Source organism: Falco naumanni, chromosome 3 (assembly GCF_017639655.2).
Source record: "Falco naumanni isolate bFalNau1 chromosome 3, bFalNau1.pat, whole genome shotgun sequence".
In the NCBI taxonomy this organism is placed as follows: domain Eukaryota; kingdom Metazoa; phylum Chordata; class Aves; order Falconiformes; family Falconidae; genus Falco; species Falco naumanni.
In genome coordinates this window covers 87,870,162-87,894,199 of record NC_054056.1, presented here as the reverse complement: position 1 = coordinate 87,894,199, position 24,038 = coordinate 87,870,162, and the positions used below count along the sequence as shown (strand labels likewise).

The following is a 24,038-nucleotide window of genomic DNA, read 5'->3' as shown; positions in this document are numbered from 1 at the left end:
TCCAAGATGGCCTAGATGATCTTACTCCTGTTCAAATACTGTCCCACATCACAATCAGAACTGCCAAAGTCAGCCCTTGTGCTTGTGCTTAGTGCAAGGACAAGTAGCACAAATATTTATTTCTCCATAATACCAGTAAACCTGTTTATGAGAAGGTGGAAGAAGAGCCTGTCAGATTATTCTAACAAAAATAACACTGCCCTGCTAAAACATGGTATCTTTATGTGTTTGTGTGCCCAGGGAGAGATTGGCAGAGAGATGTATATCATCAAACAGGGTGAAGTTCAAGTCCTTGGAGGCCCTGATGGTAAAAAAGTCCTGGTTACACTAAGAGCGGGAGCTGTATTTGGGGAGATCAGGTAGGTCCACTGCTATTTTTAACACTCTCTTTAGAACTGGTCAAATAATTAATGGTTGTTTAACTGTTCTATGGTAAGCATGACAGCTACCATGGGAAGGCTAGAAAGTGGGTAGGATCAACCAAGAGAACACTGAGCAAGAAGATGCAGGTAAGCGAAGGAAAATCTAAGGGGAAGCATCAGAGACTAATCTGGCAAGGTCTGAGACTGGTGTTTTAGGCAATGTACACAGGGATATACAGACAAATATCTCCTTCAGCATTTAAAAGATTTATCGCATCTTCATGTTCTGACATCTGCAATACAGCAAGACCAAATGCATTTTATTGCCTGGATAGTAAGACTAGGTGCTTTTACATAGCAGATGGTAAAAATGATTAATTCCCAAAAAAAGAGATTAAAAAAATCTAAAATTGCAAATAAAACCAGTTCATTTATGAGCTGAAGTAGGGATTAAGTTGCCAAAAATCAGCTACCTACATTTCAAAAACATATTTTTTTAAGAGCATAGAAAACAAGAAAAAGTCTGACAGACCAGATTTTTGGGTCTGAGTGTATCTGGAGGAGAAAATTTTTCTCTGGTGACTACAAATGTTTTCTATTTTCTCCACGTGGCTGCTATGCAAAATCCATTAACTCTTATGTGCCGTGTTCCCTAATTAGCCAACCAAGTGCTACATTTTAGGCACTGCATCCCCTGCTGAGGTTGGCCGGAGGAAAAGTAATAAAATACATGTGCTGCTGCATGTGATAAACTGGATCCTTGATTTCTTCCAGCTGCCTTCCTGTTATTGTTAATCCTCTTGCTGGTAGCTTTAATCTGCCTTTTGAAAAGCAGTTATCAGCTGCGTGCCAGGTTTACATTTATCTTCTGCTTGTGTCTCCCTTTATAGTAGGGGAAACATTCACGTTTATCCAGTGCTGTGCGTACAGAACTTGCTCAGCCCTCAAGTGGAAAACACCTGAAATATCCCATAGATACACACCTTTTTCACTGAGTGGGAAAGTGAAATCGTATCAGCTCTTTGAGGGAAGGTTATTTGAAAGGTATTTCTCTGTGTGACAATGTAATACCTGAGCAAAGCCCCAAAACAAAATGCTGTATTGTATTGCAAGTTATGTGTAAAGGCTGAGAATGTGCTGGTCTTCAGTAAGAACAGATAAAATAAAAAGCTACAGCAGCCCAGATAGGTAACACACACATACTTTTCAATTATTTATTAGTCTTGTATTTGGAACAAGAACTTTATTTTTTAAACTGAGAAATTATAATAATTGTTTTTAAAACATGGAAGGGATTTTCAGACTTTTGATCTAGCAGGTGAGCACTTGTTTCCACATGAGAACTACACAATAGCCTTTAAAGATCCATTTCCCAGTACGTTACTTTTTATATAATTGCAAATATGGCCAGTAAATCCCTCAGCAATGCTACAATCCTACACTTCTAGTCTTGTTTTATTCATCATCGACCTACTGTGGCAGCATACCCATTCAGGCACATGTAATTTGCATATAAATGTCAGGCAGTTGATAAACTCAAGGAGAAAAGACACAGCAGCTGGCAGACATCTCAAAATTGAAGAAAAGCAAAGACATGAAGCACTAAGTGTTACTGGTAGAGATTTATCCTCTTCCTTGTGGCAAAGTGTTAAAAAATAATGAGTTTGTATAGCATCTTTCTATATAAGTTTTGTCAAGGTCTTCTGAATACTGTATAGCAGAAGCAAATGAAAAAAAATATTCTTTAATGGATGAAATATTGCTTCATTTATCACATCCAAGTTTTCCCCTCAGTATTCATAGCATGGTTATCATCTGATATCAGACTAATTTCCTTCTGATTTCTCATTCAAGATTTGTTTAAAGAAACATGTCAGCTTCATTCTGAGTGGTTTAACTACATGATCGATAAGACACTTGTTATTTAATCTCACTTTGTTCAAAATGCATGTAAATGATGCTTAAGAAGTCTCTCAGAGCAAACGAGTTGAAGAAAACAAAGAAATGTTTATTTCAGAAGATTTCCCTGAATTATACTAGAAGGCCAATGCAAGACTAATGTTCAAACAAGTCCTTTGCCAATTTCATCCTTTAAAATTATTACAGAAACACATTAAGTAATAGGAGTTGCCTTCCAATTAACATCTTACCCTCATTTCCTACTTTCCTGTATAGATAATATCAGTTTGGGGAAGCAAAATAATCTCGGAATCAGAGGCAAACAGATTGCTGCCTTAATGAGAGCCTGTCTGCACAGACAATTGAGAGAAATTCAGCTATAACACAACACTTCATTAGCCCAGAGAAATTCACACTTTAAGCCAGATGTCCTCATTCATCCATTTACCGATATTTCACTAGAACTATTTCCTATTGGAAAATGGTAATTCTGGAAAAATGAAAACATTTCTCCATTCTATGTAAATGTTTAATGGGAAGATCGCTAAATGTTTGGTCTCAGCTTTAGCCTTTCAGCTGTTTTGTAACTTTAACTTTAATTTAAAAAAAATCAAACCTACAGGGAGTATTTAGATTTGTGAAAGATTAAGTTTTCCACTTTGGCCCAGGATTTCCCATGAAGTGGCAGCTGCTGCCCTTTGGTGTTTGACATCGTGCTCAGAAGCAAGATCCAGACCTATTTCCCTTTCCTGACTTACCACTTCTCTCCATATGCACATAGGTGCTGAGCTGAGATGCCACAACAACTGATACACATCATTCCCTTGATCGGTTTGCTAATTTCAATGAATAGCAGTTTCCCATAGAGACAGCTACTGAGAAAAAACCAAAAAACACCACCAAACCACCAGATAAACAGTCTTCACTTTATACCTCGAAATTAAATTTGCTAGCATAATTATTCAAAAGGTATCATCTCATATTACAGCATTTCAGGCTAACAACTGGAGTAAAAAATGCAAGGTAAAAAAAGCAAATTTCTCTGTTAATACAGATATTACATTGTCAAGAACCATTGCAAGGCAAATTTAAATAATTTTTAAAAATTTGATCATGTAACTCTTAGCACACTAGCCAAAATAGATTCAATGATGAAATCCATAATGCTGTCCTTAGTCAAAGATGATTCTGTTCGAGCGAGAAGTGCCTTAAGAGTAAAATTCACCTCACATATTCACCATAATGAAAAAGCTGATCTCTTTAGTCCTAGTCTGCCTCGATAAAATGAGCTTTATGTCAGGAAAGCCTGAAAATGATTGTGCAATGACTTGTTGAGAAGTGATTCATCAGAACTCAAAAGCTGTTTGCCATTTTCTTTAGCTGCTTTTCTTATTGTGCAAACAGTTTTATTCTATCTGAGGAATTGTACAGAATTTTTTAAAAAGACGACAACATGCTGCATTTTCAGCTTGAGTTCATATATTGATTGCTGTCTTGGGTTGCAGAAAAAAACTCTGTGTGTGTGTTTGTAAATAGCCTTGTACACACAGTTGCAGAGGCCTCATGGTATCCTTTATTAAACAAATATAATACATTACCTGTATGAGCTAATATTTATAAATGTTGTGTAAATGTATTTAATATTAAAACCAATATTTATATATCATTGATTAATATTTTAGATAAGTATTAATTAATGTTTTATGGGGTCCAGACTATCATTTATTAATAAATTGTAAATTTAGAGATTAATAAGTATTCTCTAAAAATATTAACTCACTGGGAAATCTTTACGGGACAAATTTTAGAGTAGATCTCCTTGAATACAGTGATAAAGCAATTTTAGTACTAAGAGCAAAATGCAACCTCTTGCTTATCACCACAGCTGAGAAGTAAAGTCTCATTTCATTTGCTTAATGCAAGACAAAGAATTCAATTTTTTATTTCTACATCTAATTTTTATGTGGATGTTTTTTCTATGGCCAACTGCCACTTGCTAAACTGGTCTAATGCTTTACTTTCAAAACAAAACATCCTTCTGTTTCTGGCAGACACATTTGTTACTGTCAGCCTGAAAGGCCTTCCTAATCCATATCATTCAACTTGCCAACATTCAAACGTGAGATGTGGTATGTGAGAAAACTGAAAGCCAGAGTCCCACAGAAGTTATTCACTCAGGAAATCAAAAATACTTGGAGAATCACTAATTCATTGTAAATAACTCTTTCAGTAACAATTGACTTGTGCTGCTCTATTTCCGATGAAATAGTTTTCAACAATAAAATTGAGGAAATGTCAAGTTCACATGAGGACTAAAACAAATGCAGTCCTTGCAGTGGGTGTCCCTTGAGAGCAACGTCTCTATCTAGCAAGACTTCTCACAGTCCTTAGCATCTACATATGCCTGACTGCTAGTGACAATTTGCCTTCCAGAGGCAAGCCATTTCTAATCCCAGCTGTAAAGGGCCTTTACAGAACATCAGGTAAAACAGTTGGGTATGTAAGTGAGCTTTACAACGACTTTAATGGAGAACCACCAGCAAAATGATTCCTCACTAGGGAAAGTAATAATGTGACTGACGATGTTTCTTTTCATTCCAGCCTATTAGCTGCCGGTGGAGGAAATCGAAGGACTGCTGACGTGGTGGCTCATGGTTTTGCCAACCTTTTCATTCTGGACAAGAAAACACTCAATGAAATCCTGGTGCACTATCCTGACTCAGAAAAACTGCTCATGAAGAAAGCGAAGTATGTCCTACAACAGCTTTTTAATTACATTATTTAGCCGCAGAATGGACAGTTGTATCTTCTAGACAGATTTACATTCCTTTCTTGGAAGAGTAACAGATGTAAACACATTTGTATTTAGAGGTCAGATTTGCCTGGTAGTATCTAGTGAAAGTCATGGTTCTGGCAGGTGTTCCAAGGGTGGTGGAAATGTAGTAAGTAGAATGAAGTCCTGAATGCAGTTGTTTTCTTCGTTGTACTTAAGGTAACAAAACTAACAGGAAATACAGATGCATATCAGGACTCCTGACATAGTCAAGAAAGAAACTGCAGGACAGATGTCAGTTAAGGAGTAGGTCTTCAAAGACGCAACTGAACACTCGCAATTATTTCTACAGAGATATTCTTCAGTGCACCCACAGACTTGTACGCATTTCCAAAACCTTCAGCAGTAGTTAGGAATATAAAGTAAGGCCCAACAAGATGGACATACACAGATTAGAGAGGTGTGCATTTTGTTCAAAAGGGTTCCGAAATGGGATTTCACACCCACGCTGCTTTTCATCTTGCTTTGGCTGTTGCTTGCTAGGATCGCTATTTCCCCAGATTGAAAAGGGCAAAATATTGCCAGATTTGTCATAAAAACTATGACAAAATTAGTACCCTTCTACCTTGTAAAAGGTCCAAATACTTAAAACAGTTTGTCATTATTAGTGTACTTCAGCACTCTCATTGTTCTCAGCTGTTGCCTTGCAGTGCTATCAAAGGTTGGAAGGTTGCTGCCAGACTTGAAGTTCCACCAGAGAAGACTAAACATAGCACCGCAGTGACATTTTGTTTAGTGGAAGTGCTAGCAGATGGTTGCATTCAGCATGTTTCAACAGCCCTGGTTGTCAAATGACAGTATCTTGAGATCATCACATCCCTGAGGAACAAGGAACCTAGACACAGAATGGGCTCACTGCCTGATTTTCAAAACCAGCAGCAACAAGTAAAAAGGTGGAACAAATCCACTGATCGATTTATCCTTCCTGACTTTTCTCCACCTTCTTTCTAAAGTTGTATCACCACCATTACTTGTTATTGCTGTCACTCTGTCCCACACTACCTCCTGCTTTCTTGCCCGCCCTGATCGTATCCTCCCAAGCCATTAAATTCTGCTTGTTCCAGACAGTCTGCCTCAACTGCAAGAGTTCAATATCCACCCTTAATATCTGCAAACCCATTTGAGCTCAAAGCTGCCTAGATACCAGAGTAGATACAGGATATCCTGTTTAATTTTAAAGATATGCAGTACCTGCCCTGCACTGGCGGCCATGTATTCTGCACATCTGTCTAGGCATCCACTAATCCTTTCAAAATTCCTGTGCTCTATGTATGGTCAGCTATGTCTCTAGAAAAACTAGGCACCAACAGGAGATTTGTAGTTACGTTCAGTTTTGGAATCAAATTATCAGTTGCTCTGCCCTGGAAGGTTTATGTTAAGGTTGTCTGTGGAATCGCATTGGCCTTCCCTTTAAAAAAGGGCTCCTTGAAATAAACTCAAAGGATTTATTCAAGCAAGAAATTTGTTCTATTATCTCCTACCTAATATTCACTGTATGGCCTGTACTTAATAAACCCATGCAAGCTGCTGAGGTATACTTTTTAAGTTTATGACAATAAAACTTAAAAAAAAGTTAAATATTCACTTCTGAAATTCACAGTTACAAAGTACAGGGCACTGGAGAAAATTATAGTATTATGGGATTTACTGTACTTCAGACTGCAAAGCTAGTCCTTGATCATAAAAAGCCTTAAGTCAGAGCTTTTGCAGAGACAGAAAAGCTGCCTTGAAAACTGTGCAGTAACCTAACAGAAACGGAAAGCACGGCAGCACTCTGCTTTTCTCTGGTTCCGTCTATCTCGGAGCTGTCGTCTAATCTTTACCCTCATTGTTCATTCTCACTTCTTCTTGTTACGGCTGCAAATGAGTACAGCTATGGGAGGGTGTGAAAATGTAGTCTGCCGTGTGATTGGCAGTAATTTTTGTATCTTCAGGGTGTTGTCTTCTACTGAAGAAGACCAAAAGTAAGTACCGCTGTCTAACCTGACCTATGAGAGATGAGCTGTGCTGGGAGTTAAGTTTGGTAAACTATTACTCCCACAAGCACCAGCTGGACTCCCAGCTGAGCACTAAACACCCTCTGGATTTGCATCCAGAAGGCCAGGTAAGAGACTGCCACCTCAGGTATCAGGCACCCATCCCCCTCCACGCTATTTCACACCTTAGCAAACTCTCATCTGCTTTACAACACCTTAACTGGAGCCTGCACTTGTTTATTCCCCAGGATATAGGTAAACAACTCCCAATTTCAACAGTAGTCTCCAACTCCACCAGAGCCTAGGGCAAACCCCTCACCCTTTCCAGCTTTCTCTTGCCCCAGTACCTGGGACCAAAAAAATAAACTGGCTGGAAAAGCTGCCAGATCTTCATCTGTGAATGTGACATTTTAGCTTTGCAGGAGCTTTGCTTGGTTTCACAGCATTGCTGTGCGTTCTCATTCCTTCCTGTTCCCAGGGTGCTGCTGAAACAGAAGGGGAAACCTGCTCCAGGACCAGCAGTGCAACAACCACGGGGCTTGGCCGGTCTCTTTGGGCAGAAACCAGAAACTCCAAAATTGTTTAAAGCGATGCTGGGAGGAAAAGGAAAAGAAGGCCTTACTAAGCTGCTGCAGCTGAAGAGACAAGAAGACATTCAGGTAATGCCACAGAAAATAAGAGTAGATTATTCCAGGTGCTGAAAGATATTGAGAGGGCTTGAGCAAATGGAGTAGGTGAAAACGTAGCCTTACTGCAATCAACAGCAAAACCCCCCAGTAGCTGAGACATAATCACTGTACCTAATCTCTGTAAACACCAGTTCTAAAATTTGTCTCAAATCTTCCTGGACCTGGACTCTGCAAAGAAAAAGCAAGGAAAAAAGCAAGCAAACAAAGATCCTCAAAGGAAGTAAGGATAAAATGCACTTTACAAAGACCCTAAGGATATCTGATTTTCTAATTCTATGTAAACAACAGTAAATACAGAAATATTCTAACACAGTAATCTGACCCAGCTGACTCAAGCACATGGTGAACTTCCCAATTCAAAGTCAGATCTCTGGCTGTCACAAATCCCGAAGACAAAACGTAAAGTGTAGCCCACAGAGCTAAAACTGATTCAATCTCTAATATATTGTACTTATGAAAAAATATTAATTTAGTTGAAGAAAAGTAATTCCCTCATTATACTCTGTTCTGAGAAATGTTAATGCTAGTAAGAACCTGCTCAGTTCTACGTACCTATCCAAAGGCAGCAGAATCCTTTTCAGTCTTTACAGCTGAACTGGCTGCGTTGTTCATTTTTTTAAGTTAAACAAAGAACTGTGCTTACACAAATGACTACAGCACTGTGATTGGAGTAGAAATGTTGCTCAATTTATTGTGTATTTGTGAACTTATTAGCATATAGGCTTGGGTAAGGAACTGGGCCGCTGGCAGGCAGTATGTCAAGATTTACATAATGCAATTTTTTTCTTTACAAGTAAAGGAAGGGAAGACCTAAGGAAGGGTTGTGTGCCCCAAAATGTGCCTGTTTCATCCTGCTGTATTAATAAGAAGCAGATACTATCAATATTCACAAGCTTTTCATAAGTTTTGTTAACGTGCTGATTCTGAAATTGCATTTTTCATTTAAAACTGATTTTCAGCATCTAAATACAAAGTTACGTATATTGCCATTAATCTGTATGACATATATATATTACATATCATTAATCACAGTATCCACGCTATGCCTTTCCAGTACACATACAGAATCGGACTACCTCTTGAATTTCTTCTGCAGCATTGGAAAACATTTAACTTCTTGTTTCTAGGAAACTCAAGCTAAACCAAATAAGCCTGAACAAGAGGAGAAGAAACCTGTGGAGCCCGTGGCCTCATCTGCACCCCCTGCACAAAACGAAGAGGCGAATGCAGAAGCTAAGCCTCAACCTGCAGCTATGCGCAGAGAAAACAGTAAGGAGTCTCTGATCATTAGTATGTCTCCATCCCCCAGAGCAGAAGAAGGAGAGATCCTTAAAGTTGAAGTTAAAGAGAAAAAAAAATAAATAGACAGTGCTTTGGGCTGTGGCCCCATCTATTGTCTTGCTGAATTCAGAGGGCAAGCGTGACTTCACTTTTGTGTACAGAAGAGGAAAAAAAAGTAGAGACTACCCACAAGAAAAACCCACCCCAGCTTGTCGTCTTCTCTCCCTCCTCTCCTGACACAACGGGGAAAATTATTTATATACTTACCTCTTACCCTTGAGCCCGAAGAGAGAACTGTTGGTGCAATAGGAACTAGAGCTGCAACTGCATTTCAGGACCACTCGCTTCTTGTCTGGTCAATGCTCTCCCTCATGTCTTACTCTGTCTTGTTCCTGCTTCTCTTCTTTCCTCTGCTGTTTATCCTTGCTTTGTTACTGCTGTTCCTTTTGCTCAGCTTGCTCTTGCTATTCATATGTGTTCTTTTCTATCTTTTTTTCTGGTTTCCCATAGTTATTCTTTTTCTTCTTACTGCCTTATTGTTGCTGAGGGTACTTATGTTTCTCTCGATCCTTCTCTCTCCTCCCCTTATACTTTTAATCAGTGACGTGTTTTTGTGATCAGTGTGGCTCAGTGCAGAAAGCTGCGATACTGTGGCTGTGTGTTGGGATGTTTTAGCTTGGGACAGGGGGCTACAACAAAAACATTGTCAAAAAATAAAATCACAAAATCCACAAGGGGGAAGCAGATTGCAGAATTATTGTCAGTCCTCTGAAAGCATGAGTGTCTGCTCCAGCTGTCCTTCACTCTGGTGAATAAACATGGCAAAGACTTAGATACAGTCTTTAACTCTGGGCTGCTGATTTAAATGCTTGATCTTCTCAAGGGTTAGGCATTAATAATGCTGTCTGAAGAGCAGCACTTGACACTAGCTAACTTTTTGAAGAATTTTGGTATCTAAACTGGCCACTTCAAAAATAAGGGCTATTTTACAAAAAGCAGGAGTTACACTGGCTCTGTGGTACGTAGATCCAACCAATGCTCCAGTTGTTCACCTCCATCACAGACCTCGACTGATGGTGCAAAGCAAACCCTGTGCCTTACTGGAGCTGAGCTACATCATACCTGTGAAGTAAATCCTTTATGGATGCCACAGGCGAGAGTGATATGGCTTCCTAATAAGGAGCTCCCACACCATCAGCCTTCAACATTGGCTCATCACAGAAAGGCATGCAATGTTAAACAAAAGGCTGAAGCTGTGCTTGAAGATTAATTCTCAATTACCTTTCTCTCTTCTGTGGCTTTGCATGTCCTCTCTCTCCCTACCCACTTGCAGTCCCCAGTGGACGAACAGTTTTGGGAGCTAAAACGATTATGCAAAGGCCAAGCCAAGAAAGCGCAAGGGCAGGCTTCCTCAGCTGACCAGCCAACCAAGGAAGGCACCATGCCAAAACTAAACATTCACTTTATAGGCTATATACGATCCTGCAGGCTATGCATTCTTTAAAGACTTTGAACTTCTCTAATCATAGGCAAAACTGGCAGCCTAGGCAGAATCAGTGGGAACCTTGCCCAAGTAAAAGCTGGATGACTGAATTCCTTATGCTGTATATTCCACACATCCTCAGACATGACCAAAAGCCAAATCTCTTTTAAAAAGAAAGTTATGTCACATTAGCAGTGAGGTCAAGGTTCAAGTGCTACATGGGTAGGACCACCTTTACATGTATGTCACTTGGTAGGTAAAAAAAAAAAAAAAGTCACATCAGAGGTAGAAAATTATAAGATGCATCATAAATAATTATTCATCTCATGCACATTCAGGAATGCCTCAATGCAATCTCAAAACTAGAAATATTGCAGAACTGCTTAAAAAATGAGGTCTTCTACAAATAATAATGATCTATGAATTCATTACAATATATGGTTTTCATCCTTTTTTTGAGTTGTCAAAACACTATGGAAGGGAGGAAAAAAGAACCACATAAACTCCCATATTTTAACATTTTTATATTACTGAGTAAAGCACGCTCTCATTGCAGAAGATCCGACCCCTCTTCTGCCTACACAAATGCTACCAGGTAACTGCAAACATTTTCATTGTTGGGATATTTAAGGTAATCCATCACACACTGACGTATACCACAAAGTAAGGGCTGAGACTGCAGCAGCAAGTGTTACACTGCAGCAACAGAGCATCCCATGAGTTGCTGCTTTGCTACAGCTCTTAACAGCTCAGGATTGCAGGAAAGCCTGCCAGTTCTGTCTTCAGAATTACCGAGTTCTGCACAGCTCTCAAGTTCCTTAGACCCAAATGAAAGACAAGTGTCAATGTTTGCAGAAGATCATGGCCTCACAGAAGCAACATCCATCAGGTTTGCTCTGGCATTCTACTTTTCTCTTGTTGGAATATTTCCCCCTTCCTCAAATTCCTCCATTTTTAGGGGTGGGCAGGAAGGGTCCAGGAATCCAGGTTGCAACTATTTATAGGGTTTTCATCAGAAGGAATGACACAAGAAAGGTCAAGATCTAAGATGTATTAAATCCCTTCACGAACTAATTCTACTCTGTGGATTCTTGACTGGTGAAGTGAATTACTCTAGTGCACTCAGATGATGCAACTTCCAGTCTCAAAGTTCACTCAGGTTCTGTATGGTATTACGCTCCACTGCAGCACTGTCTCTAGTATATCTGAGTTTCTCAATAAAGCATTACAGACTTGACTACACTTAAATGTAAAGGAACTGAACAGTGGAGTAGGACAGTGTCTTTGAAAACTAAAAATAACCACATCTCAATGCCTCTTTACTTAAAATGTAGATGCTATTTCAAAAAAAAAAGTTTTGGAAAATCTGATATGAGAGAACTCTAACGTGGCAATGAACATGAAACAGTCACTGCTAAAACCACGCTATTTCAGAATATCTTCTTGCTAAAAGCCAGTATGAGATGCCTTATGAAATATACACTGCACATTCATAACCACCGAGTGAAAAAGCATTTTTACTCTCACGTGATAACCTTGTTATAAATCTGAGCTGTTCAGCCTGTGGAATACTAATCATAGGAACTGCAAAAGCAGCATTTATCATTACATAGAAAATGCTGAATACAAAAGCACAATGGAAGAACAGTATACTGAAATTATATTTTTAATGCACAGGCGTTGCATATCACTTCATCAGAACTGGAATACAGGGGAAAGTAAAAAAATTCTGGTTACAAGTTATTTCTTTGCTGTACATACGTATATATCACGGCCACTAAATAGCAAAAAGCATGATTACGAAGACTGCTATACATCATTTTTATCACAAGGTGGTGCAAGTGACCTACAAACACATTCACTTTTCAAAACTGACAATACCTTGCTTTGTCACCCTCAAGCTAATAAGGCATTTTTTACACGTAAAAGTAAACAAAAAAATGGCGAAACATAGTAACTCCCCTCCCCCTTGACTCACAATCTGCTGCATTCCTTGACTCAGAATATTGCTTCAGCTTAACTTGAAAGTTTCCAAATTTTTCAACAGGCATCGGCTCTACACCTCTAAGAGAAGTTACACCTGGAAAATGGATCTTGCTGCTGTCATGTGTGAAACATTTGTCTTTTACATAAAATAGAGCACATTGAGAAGCAGGTTTCATTGATATATTATTTAATTCCCTAATCTTGAGGAACATGGGGGTACTTTACCAATATCTGATAATGAATTCTTTACCGTAGAAACTCAGAATTAACGTATACAATACAGACAAAACAAAGAATTTTCTATGCAGCAGATATTTACTACAGTAACACCTATTAACACAGTTAAATGCATTTAAATGCACTTCCACAGCAACTTAGAACAGAATTGGTAACAGAACTCAGATGCAGCATTATATTTTTTGGCAGAGAGCTCAGAGGAACTTCAGTAGTATCCAGTACTCCTATCAGTAGTACTCATCCACTCCAATGAATCTAGACAAAGCATTACTACTGCATCTCTGTACATGGAGCATGTAGCTCTGAAACAGTTTCCTGTTCCAAGATCATATGGTATCGATTTGCAGCAGTGCAATTACGTTCATTATAACTACTTCCATGTTCTGCAGTTTTTGTGTTGCATATCTGGCATGACACTCCATCATAATTCATGTATAAAGTAGCAACACATACCCACTACACTGATAAAAAGATGACTGTAGATTTTCATATAACCCCATGAATTAGATTTTCAAAAAGAAGGAGTTTGGCTTAATATGAAACAAAATGTCTTCCTTAGTATTCCACTGCTGAAACTACTTAGGACACCCTTCCACTAAGGAAAATGGAGTGCAGAGTAACATACTCATTTATGACTGATAACTAGTCAATTGTCTAAAAAACATTTGGTGTGTTTTACAGTATGTGTAAGACAATTTCAATATGCGTATCCTTCATGCATCAATGTTAATGTGAATTCAGATTTCTGACAGGATTACACATGCATGGAGAACACCCCCCACCACACACAGAGCAGTTTCAGCAACTAAAGAGAAGTCACATACCCAGTCACATGCACTATGACCTGGTGGAATCCTGAGTGCCCAACTATGCTAAATTTAACGCCAGTCCGTTCTGTTCTTACATGTTACCGCTAGACCACGCACAATCAGATTAGTCAGATGTCTAACTCTAACTAACTTCAAATATGAAACTACAAAAACAGTGCTCTAGATGGGCATTTGGGAAGTAATAAATGAGACCTTTACATCCACTTACATTACACACACTAGCAGGTTCAGAAGAGGTCCTCAGCAAGCAGTATGCAACTGGGAGACAAGAAAGCTTCACCTGTCCCCTAAGCAAACACAATATGATTTACACTTCATGTAAATGATGAAGGAAAAACCCAAGCCACGAAAATAAACCAGAAATTTTCTGCCCTAGAGAAACATAGTATGATTATAGGATTAGAGTTTAGAGATTTTCTAACGTCTTCCGACTGGGAAGGAAGAAGGAAGATTTTTTTTTTGTAGGCACTTTTCATCAGCGGGCTCATGAAAAAGAAGCATGATTCAAAAATACGACAAAACCAGTATAGGTAGCACTTCCAAGAACTGCATTTGCTTCAAAATATGCAGTTATAAATCAAATAAAACTTCTTAACTAAAAAGTGAATTCCCATGTCACAAAAAGCACTTTAAAGATCAACACTCATGACTCTTTTGGGGAGAATGCAAAACCAAAACAAACCCCCAAACAAAATAAAATCTGGAGTTCCCATTTTCCAGCTCAGTACACACTGAAACACATCTTACCTTACAGCCTTTATAGTAGTAGCCTCAAAGGCCAATACTATTCTTCTGAGATGTTAGAGGCTTACCTTAACTCCCCCTACTTATTCCTGTACTACCATAAGAGAATGCATACTATAAAGGAATATATACTTTAGTGACTTGTTTGGCTCACGTTCACACTGCCATAAATCCCTGGCATTGGCCAAAGGCACTGAAGTGGCAAACATGAAGTAGGCATGCAAGGAGGGCCTTTATGCTCTGTTCTGGCACTTTGTATAACTACCAAAGTCCTATGACAAAATTGTAATGGTGGCTTAATAAGACACAGAAGCCTGAAATATTCCAGATTTTTTGAAGCACATACAAACTTTTGTCTGCTTGTTGGGGATATACCTTCTTTTTCATTTCAGACTGGTTTTATGATCACCAAGAAACTGCAGTCCTGGGTGCCAATCCCCACAAAAGTAACTGAACACTCCCGCTGACTATATTTATCAAACACGCAGCTCTTCCACTTCCAGCCATTCTCCCCCTTCTCTATACATATTCAACCTTTTTTCTACTCTTATTTTTCAAAATAAAATGTACCCATGTAAGCCCTATCTCTCATATCAACATCAAATATTAACACAATTACAGTTTTGACCCTTAAAAGGCACACTTGGCAAAGTGATTCGCAGGCAAAAGCTAACAGATTACCATACAGAGGTGTGTGTATACATGTATACAGAAGTATCTCAAGAACCAAGGTCTGCAGATACAGGAATTAAAGCAAGCACAAAGTCTCAGCTCCCCTGCTCAGCCATTCACTTTGCAGCAGGATTCTTAGGAGGTTGCAGTTTGTAGGTGCTGAAGTAGTTCACCACTTGCTGAGGGACTTCTGCCAGGACACACTGCGCCAGAGCTTCTTTTGGAGACTTACAAAAAAAGAACATCAAATTTCAGTTTCCACCAGCTGTTAATGGAGATCCTAAGATGGGTAAGCAGCATGTCCTCTATTAAGCCAATTTGAAGTCTGATATTTTACAGAGAACTGTACATGGTGCCCTTACGGGACAGACGGAAGCTTCCCTGACATCTTTGCCTTCTGGCTCCCATTACCATGAACCAGCTGGCTGCCCTGTCCCACTGAAGTAATTGAAGCGGGGTGTGCAAAGGGCTGCCATATCTGAAGATACCTTTTTGTCGTATGAAATACACACACATGCACACAGACTGTAGGCATCAAACTTCCACTACCTGCTTAAGGTATCTGCTTCAGGGGCTTCTCTAATCATCTGCAAACTTTTGCAACAACTCGAACCACAGTGACCATATTGCTACACAGCAGCTCTTACAGGCATACTGTTCTTACTGTAAGATTAAGTATCCATGGGGAAAAACAGCATCCCTTTTTCTAGGAAATGAAAACTTCTGAATATATAATTTTATACTGAATATTGACCCTAGTTTATCTACATTCAAGTGCATTATTCAGTACACACATTCTATATTGATTTTGCTCCCTTTCTCCTTTCAATTTGCTTGAGTTGCTCTGAGATTAAACAAAGAACTTGTATGAAAAGTAAAAAATAAAAATACAAAGACAAAATAAGAAGGTATTAGGAGGATTATTAACAGGGTTAATATTAGGAAACAACACAAAATTACAACATATCAGGATGGAAATAAAAATATTGATCTCATCTTCCCCATCCTGAGGACATTTTGTTGTTTCGTTTTTTTTAAATCAACTTTTTCAAGTAATGAGACATTTAAAAGACAGACTATATTAGCCTGTGCATATTTTATTGCATTGTACAGCAAAAAAACCTCAGGACTCCATTCTTTCACTGCCTATTTTTTTGGTATATTTGCTTTAATGAAAATAAAAACTATCACCACTACTGTGATGACACTCAAGTTCTACTGTTTACAACCTCAGTGATTTAGCTTTGAATATTAAGATTGCACATAAAATGTGCGACTAAACCACATTTACAAACGGGCATCCACAATAAAAAACACTTTACTATAAGAACAAAACCACACTAAGTTCTTCCTCCCAAACGAAAAACACACCCATTTGTTTAACCAAGTCTGAGGAAGGTTTACAAAGGTCATTCCCCTGCATGGAACTGTCAGAAATGCAGCGCTGAAACCAGAAATTCAGGTTTTTTTAAACATGCATCAGCTCACCTAATGGAAATTCCACAAAATTTTGAAGTCTTCTGTCCTTTTTTTTTCTTTTTTTTTCCATTCAATAAAGACTTAGACCAGACCAGAGTTAATTTCAGAGACGCTGAAAAAGCTTAGGACTATATGTGGGATATCCTAGCAAACTCAGCATAGCTCCACAACATTTATTAAGTATACCATTAAGATTACTTACATTTTGGAACTTTCTGAATGGCACAAACTGGACAATGTCTCTGACAGCTGGTTCTCCTGATGAGGACCTAAGAACTCCATTGTCACCATCAAGAAACTCCATAGCATCAAAGTCTGCTCCTCCAACACCAACAATGATAATGGACATTGGCAATTTCGAAGCATTAACTATGGCAGTTCGAGTTTGATCAAGGTCTGTTATCACACCATCCGTTATGATCAGAAGTATAAAGTATTGCTGTCAAATCAATAAACACTGTGTTATGACAAAGAAATAGAAAATATGTGGGCATGTACACTTATAAAAATGCACATACAGATTACATACTCTTGTCACTGTGAGCATGTATCAATGCACTCACTGAATTTTACAATCAAAGTTGTGGTCAGGCTTCACCTGTACAGTCTGAAGAAATTTATAAGGACAACATAATCTTTTAAAAGTAGTCATCTCTAAATAGCCACCTCCAAAGCATCACGCTTCTCCTCCTCTCCAAAATCCCCAGACAAGCCAACAGTTAAACCTATCTTGTAAGTATTTGTCTTCGGATAGACGGCAGCTTACTGAGGGTTTGGACAGATAATACCTGTAAAGCTTGTATTTGTTTCCTTTCTGGTCTATGAGTACCTTTATGAAATGCTACCTTTCGCTTCATTCAGTTAAGAAGAGATGAGCAAAAGAGTACCACCAAGGGTAATGGAACAGGCCTTCATTTTTCCAGTGTACCCCTAAAATCCTATATATAGATTAAAACACACCTTTTTGTACTGTAAAAAAGCATGCCTGCTTTCAAATTCCTTTAATCGTGTTTTCTAGCTGCTTTATGAAGTTATTTACCAAGGCATCTGAGGCCACCTTGCAGTACTTCAGTAATTATTCAAGTATCACTTAAGTTGCTTCCATTATATTGCCAGGCCTTCTAAAAGTTGGCATCTTAGCCTCTGTTCTGGACTGAAGTACCAAGAAAAAGCTAGAAGTACAAAGCTCAGAAACTAACAAACATTTTTTGAACTTCTGGTCCTCCCTCACTTGGTTCATTTCAGATGACTAACGGGCAGCAAAAATTCAAGTTCCAAAGGCACTCCCAATATTCTCAGAAGTCATCTTCTTCAGTACCTTGCTTCCCATCTTCCTTTATCGGCCTCCAGAGTAATTGGTTTTCCCTTATCTCCTGTATTCAGGTACCACCTTTTCTCATTACTTCCCACCACTCTATTCCCCCACTCCAGCACGAATGTCTACAAAGCAGCCATGATGAAAGAAGGTTATGACCAGCAGCATGACAGCACATCACATTGGATTTATTTCTCTCTTCTCATGCTTCCTCCATTATCAGAAAAAAACCCAACAGCAAAACCAAAAAGACCACCCAAAATATCTACAATATGTATTAAATGGCAAAGCAGCAAAATTTCAGTATATCCTTTCAGGCAGAAAAAAATAAATCTCTTGCTAGGCATACTGCACTCTCAGTAAAAAGAAAGAAAAAAGTACAAGAGGTTTAACTGTTTTCCTAATATATATAGACAATAGTTACTACTGAAAGACTACCAAGGCAAAACCTTATAAATCTCTTGCACATGAAAATTCATAGCTCTTTTCCAAATTGGTTTCCACAAGTACTTTCATATGCAAAACCAGCTGATTTTATCTTCTCATTTTACATGATGACTGAGATACCAGTACTTGCCATCATCAATTATTTAGGATATATATGGCTTCAGATTTGCTGAATTTGCATGGATTGCAATGATTTGATACTCAAGACTCGCTCTTCAGACTTCCTTTCTTAATATGGCCAACAAGTCATGCATACAATTTTAATAGGGAGGAGGGCACAGCACATAGAGTTCCTAAAGCTTTATAGTGTGGACAGTTAATTATCTATATTGGTACCTAGGTGTTGAGAGCTCTAACCTCTATTTCTTCATCATGTTACCTAATTCTCTCTCTCAGCTATCTGATATGAAACAAGATCTAGTGGATTTTTCGCAGCTGAGTTTAATTACTTTCCTATACAAAAAGGCTTTAACACCTGTCTAGCACTGCAAGAGCTTTCAAGACACCATAGAGGTGCCATGTATTTTTAAGTTGATATTTCAGCTCTGAAGAGTTTATTTAGGAGAGAATGTGTACAAGCTGTAAAAATTAGCTTTTATTTTGTTTTAAGGGTACTAAACACCAATTCACAAGGTAAATGGCCAGCTGTTGAAACAAGTACACTTACAGGCTTAAAAGACATAAATTGTATTTACAAACTAGAAAGGAAAAAAAAAGAAAAATACACACACTGCCATAAAGAACTTACAGATGCTGTTTGCTGTTGTGTAGCTGCGGTAGCAAATCTTGCCACATGATTTATAATCGGAGAAAAATTTGTTGGTCCATATAATTTCACTTGAGGAAGACAAGCCCGATATGCATCAACAATGCCTTGGATTCCTAGAGAACACAAGTAGTTCATATCAACTTTTTCATAATAGAATTAGGATAATTTGAAGCACTCCATCTTCCTAAAACACTGTATATATCAGTTATTTAAAGTGTTAATGCAAAGATTTAAAATGAACCATGATGAAAAAAATTAAGTGATTCACGAGCAATGGAGGCCTTCAGCTTGACCAATGCTTAATGCATATGTTTAACATGCTTGGCTTTATGTGAACAGAAAGGCCAAATACCGTACGCTCAAGTGCATATAAGTAAATTGTAGCAGTTCTCTTCTCCTGGTAGCTTGTGGTAGTTAGTAGTGTGATCAGAGAGGCCTTGTTGCACGGGCACTAGCTGCATCATACTCAAACCAGACAACTCCATGCCAGCAGTGAAGTAGAATGAAGTGGCTTGATCACATGAGAGAACTGTTCCAGCTTACCTGTACTGTACCCTAACTGTTTAAAACACTACTTCCACGAATCATTACAGAAGACAGACCAAATGCTATTTCTAATAACTAAGAAAACAGTTATAAAATTGTTTCCTGCTACAGGACTAAACTCATCATTTAACTGAACTGCAGAGCATGTTGTTCTACTTTTCAACTGGTTTTATCCCTTCAGCCTAGACGTATTACTCACTAGGTCTGATGTTACTTTTTCAGACTTACCATGACAAAATGGGTTTGATGGGTTAAAATTTAATGGGAACTCATGTGACACCTGTCAAAACACAAAAGACAGTCAGGTCTGTATAGACAATCTCCTCCTGAAGTTAAGTGCTTTTAGTTGTCTTACGTCATGCATTTACAGATTCTGTTACCTGAAAGGAAGGAGGAATTTGTGCACCAAATCCAAAGGCTGGAAACATCTTATCTCTAAAAAATAAGTTTTAATGAAAATGAAGTGAGTGCCTTTCCTTAAAAGCTGCCATAGTTAAGTAAGTTTAGCTAATCAGTGCTGCTTTTGATCATTAAAAATGCTATACATTAAGCATTATGAGGCAAAATTAAATGGAAGCTCCCCCCTGTAATTGTTCCTAGGGCCAAAACCAGCCTTTAACACCAAATCAGCAAGAATACAAGCATTTATTTAAACGAGTGTTGCTCTTTACATCACAGATGAAAAGCCTTGCTTGTCTGTCGTAAACACATGCTTCTGCTTGAGGTTATGTGATTGTGCAGTGATTATGAAGTCTTTTTTAGCACTACATTTCAGCTCAGAAGTTTCATTCTCATCTATCTACTGGCACCTTCAACACTGTTTTAGGAAACTCACAAAAATCTATACATATCTAAAAAATTATTTAAATAAAAAAATCTAAAACTTACGTATCGTAATCCTGAATGACCATTCCTACAGACCAAATGGCTGTCAGGTATTCATTAACTCCGTTAGGGCTGAGGTAATGCAGAGAGTCTGGAGAGCGAGGGTCTCCATTGGAGCCTGTAAAATCTATCCCCACCTGTCAAATGTAGTATTTATAAGCAAATTGCTGTTATAGGTCAAACTATGTTTCTTATCTCTGGCAAAGCCAAAATAAGAATAATAGAAGAGTTGCAAACAGTAGTTACCAGAACACCTACAAATCTTAACAAGCATGATACTTAAGATGCAAGTTTCTTGGACTATTAACACTTCTTAAAACAGTGCCACTACAAAACCAGCAGAAGCTCTCCATCTCTCACAAGGGCTGAAATCACGTTAACCTGTCAGGTTTACATTGTGTTTACTTTCAGTTACCATTCACGCGGCTTTTCAGTAGCTGCTAATTTCATCCTGTGTTTTACCATACACACCTCTTCTCTCAGAAGTACAAGCCAGATACTACAGAGACCTAGAGGTAGCTCTTTCTCTGACCTCAATGTGTCTTCTCTGTTTTGGCGATGGCAAAACCACAGACTGGTTGGGGTTGGTACAGACCTCTGGAGATCATATAATCCAACTCCCACTAAAGCAGGTTCACCTGAGCAGGCTGCACAGAGTCATGTCCAGGCGAGTTCTGAATGTCTCCAGAGCAGAATCCACAGCCTCTCTGGGCAGCCTCTTCCAGTGCTCTGTCACTCTCAAAGTAAAGAACTTCTTCCTCATACTCAGGTGGAACCTTCTGTATTGCAGTTTGTTCCTGTTGCCCCTCGCCCTGTCGCTGGGCACCACTGCAAAGAGCCCGGCCCCATCCTCTTTACACTCACCCCTAAAATATTTGTAGACATTGACGATATCCCCTCTCAGCCTTCTCTTCTCCAGGTTAAACAGGCACAGCTCCCTCAGCCTTTCCCCATAAGGGAGATGCTCCAGTCTCCTTACCGTGTTTGTAGCCCTGTGCTGGGCCCTCCCCAGCAGTTCCCTGTCTCTCTTGAACTGGGGAGCCCAGCACTGGGCACAGTGCTCCAGATGCAGCCTCAGCAGGGCAGAGCAGAGGGGGAGGATCACCTCCCTCAACCTGATGGCCACACTCCTCCCAATGTCCCCCAGGATCCCACTGGCCTTCTTGGCCACCAGGGCACACTGCTGGCTCATGGGCACCTTGTTGTCCACCAGCACTCACAGGTCCTTCTCTGCAGAGCTGCCTTCCAGCCTGTGCTGGTGCGTGGGGTTGTTCCTCCCCAGGTGCAGGACCCTCCACTTGCCTCTGTTGGACTTCATCAGGTCCCTCTTCACCCAACCCTCCAGCCTGCCCAGGTCCCGCTGAATGGCAGCGCAGCCTGCTGGTGTGTCAGCCACTCCTCCCAGTTCTGTACCACCAGCAACCGTGCTGAGGGTGCACTCTGGCCCTTCATCCAGGGCATTGATGGGTGAGTTGAACAGGACTGGGCCCAGCACTGACCCTGGGGACCACCGCTGGCTACAGGCCTCCAGCTGGGCTCTGCACCACTGATCACAACCCTCTGAGCTCTGCCATTCAGCCAGGTCTCAATCCACCTCACTGCCCGCTCATTTAGTGCACAGTTCCTGAGCTACCTATGAGGATGTTACAGGAGACAGTGTCAAAAGCCTTGCTGTGGTCAGGGTAGACAACACTCACTGCTCTCCTCTCATCTACCCAGCCAGTCATTCCATCATAGAAGACTATCAGGTAGGTCGGACATGATTTCCCCTTGGTGAATCCATGTGGACCGTTTCTGATGACCTTCTTTTCCTCCACATGCTTTGAGATGGCCACCAAGATGAGCTTTCCAGGGATGGACGTGAGGCTGACCAGCCTATAGTTTCCTGGGTCCTCTTTCTTGCATTTTTTTAAGAGGGGAGTGACACATGGTTTCCTCCAGTCCTCAGGAGCAAGAAGGTTTCCCAAGAGGGGTGCAAGAAGATCCACCATAGCCACACACATCCTTGAAGTGTTTGGCCTTCTGGTTCTTATCTTGGGAGGCTGCTAAAGAACATTTCTCACTGCTCTGGTTGGCCTGGCCCTAGTTGGTTGCAATGGCGTGAGCATTGCTGCTTTGGACCCTGCCACTCAAGTCCTTCAGTTTAAAGCCCACCTCACCAAGCTGGCCAGCCTGCTGCCAAAGATTCTCTTGCCTTTTCTGAACAGGTGGATCCCACCCCTTCCTACAGGCTACACTCAAAGAATGTCTCATAATGAGGCATATTACCAGGGTGAAGACATCTTCCTGTTATGTGCTGCATTTGGTTCATGAATTATAGAACTTAAGGGTCCTAACCCATATGATGGCTTCTGTATGTTGTTTTGATTAAGTAAAGAGCCTTGAAAACCACCATCAAGGGCAAAAGTGATCTGTGGTCAGAGGAAGGAAGAGAGGAAAAAAAAGCAAAAAGAGGAAAAAAGCCCTTATGAAAAGGAAACAAAGTTAAATCAGAGAACTGTAAATATCTCCTCCATCCCCATTCAGACAGCTCAACGAGCTCCGAACGAACATAACTACAGGTTCAGAACTTTGTCCCATGAGTAAAGCAAGTATTTTTTTTCTAAACAGACTAGATGGACTCTTGACAAAACATCTTCCCCCTTCCGTGCTATAAAACAAAAAAACCAAAAAACCAAAAAAACAACAATCGAATGAAAAGCACAGATGATCAACTATACACTTCAGTTTGTGCTAAAACTCAAAAGCTACTTTATATAAATGATTTAACTTACTGTGAAGTTCAGCTGACACCCACCCATGATATAATCAAGGAATGTGCATTCTACTACGATCTAAAAATAGAAGTTAAAGATAGAAATTACATTTTTTAAAATGGGAGAAAAAAAAAAGGTATTATTGCAGCAACATCTGAGGTTCCAAGTTTGTTATCTTTACTCATGCAAAGCACTACTTTCACTGTCTAGATATCCCACCCACTGCAGTGAGGATATGTACAGCGTGTGCCATCACACACTCAGTGCACCAGAATCAGGCCTTTTACAAAATTACAGGCACATAACAAATCAGCTCCAAAAGCTGATTTTCATTTATAGAACAACCTATTATGACAGACTTACCAGACTTTAATTCACCATAAAATGGTGAGTTGGGAAATGCAGTGGTTCAGGAATGGCCTTATAAATTGGTAAGCAACCTTTGCCATATAGATGGCATCTTCAAGAGAAAGTGAGGGGACAGGGGCGGATGGACACACGATTCAGCTGTCAATCTGTCTCCTTATATGAGTCACAGCCATTAAATATTTACTGTGCCTGGAACTTACCGACATTTTGAAGTTTCTTACAGTTTGAGGGTGAAGGTATATTAGATGACAGTTGTTTTGCCTGAACACTTAAAACCAGTCATACCAGAACACATTACTGACCTCACAGTGCTTAACGCTCACAATGCCCGAGTTTTTATAGCTTTTTTTCTTCTGTCTTTTCTTTTCATTGATACACTCAAATTCAACCTGCATGAAAACAAACAAATCCAACCAAAGCACTATAAATATAACTTACGCAACAAATTTTAAAATTCTTTATTCTAGGACTCATACTTTG

The 24,038-nt window shown here is 39.5% G+C and overlaps 2 protein-coding genes across 3 annotated transcripts in view; one reads left to right on the top strand and one right to left on the bottom strand.

Annotated features, from left to right (window-relative positions):
* Positions 1–10,828, top strand: part of CNGB3 (cyclic nucleotide gated channel subunit beta 3) — a 67,568-nt gene extending 56,740 nt beyond the window's left edge. Inside the window, exons 15-18 of the mRNA XM_040587136.1 lie at positions 241–359; positions 4,863–5,009; positions 7,549–7,729; positions 8,887–10,828. Of these exons, the coding sequence (XP_040443070.1) occupies positions 241–359; positions 4,863–5,009; positions 7,549–7,729; positions 8,887–9,120 (681 nt within the window). The 3' untranslated portion in view covers positions 9,121–10,828. The remainder of the gene's footprint in view (positions 1–240; positions 360–4,862; positions 5,010–7,548; positions 7,730–8,886) is intronic.
* A 1,345-nt stretch (positions 10,829–12,173) lies between these two features.
* Positions 12,174–24,038, bottom strand: part of CPNE3 (copine 3) — a 34,225-nt gene continuing 22,360 nt past the window's right edge. For both annotated transcript variants that reach the window (XM_040587137.1, XM_040587138.1), the window contains exons 10-17: positions 23,861–23,947; positions 23,208–23,267; positions 20,437–20,570; positions 19,929–19,983; positions 19,777–19,828; positions 18,982–19,115; positions 16,674–16,910; positions 12,174–15,219 (exon numbers count right to left, since the gene is read on the bottom strand). In XM_040587137.1, the coding sequence (XP_040443071.1) occupies positions 15,109–15,219; positions 16,674–16,910; positions 18,982–19,115; positions 19,777–19,828; positions 19,929–19,983; positions 20,437–20,570; positions 23,208–23,267; positions 23,861–23,947 (870 nt within the window). In that variant the 3' untranslated portion in view covers positions 12,174–15,108. The remainder of the gene's footprint in view (positions 15,220–16,673; positions 16,911–18,981; positions 19,116–19,776; positions 19,829–19,928; positions 19,984–20,436; positions 20,571–23,207; positions 23,268–23,860; positions 23,948–24,038) is intronic.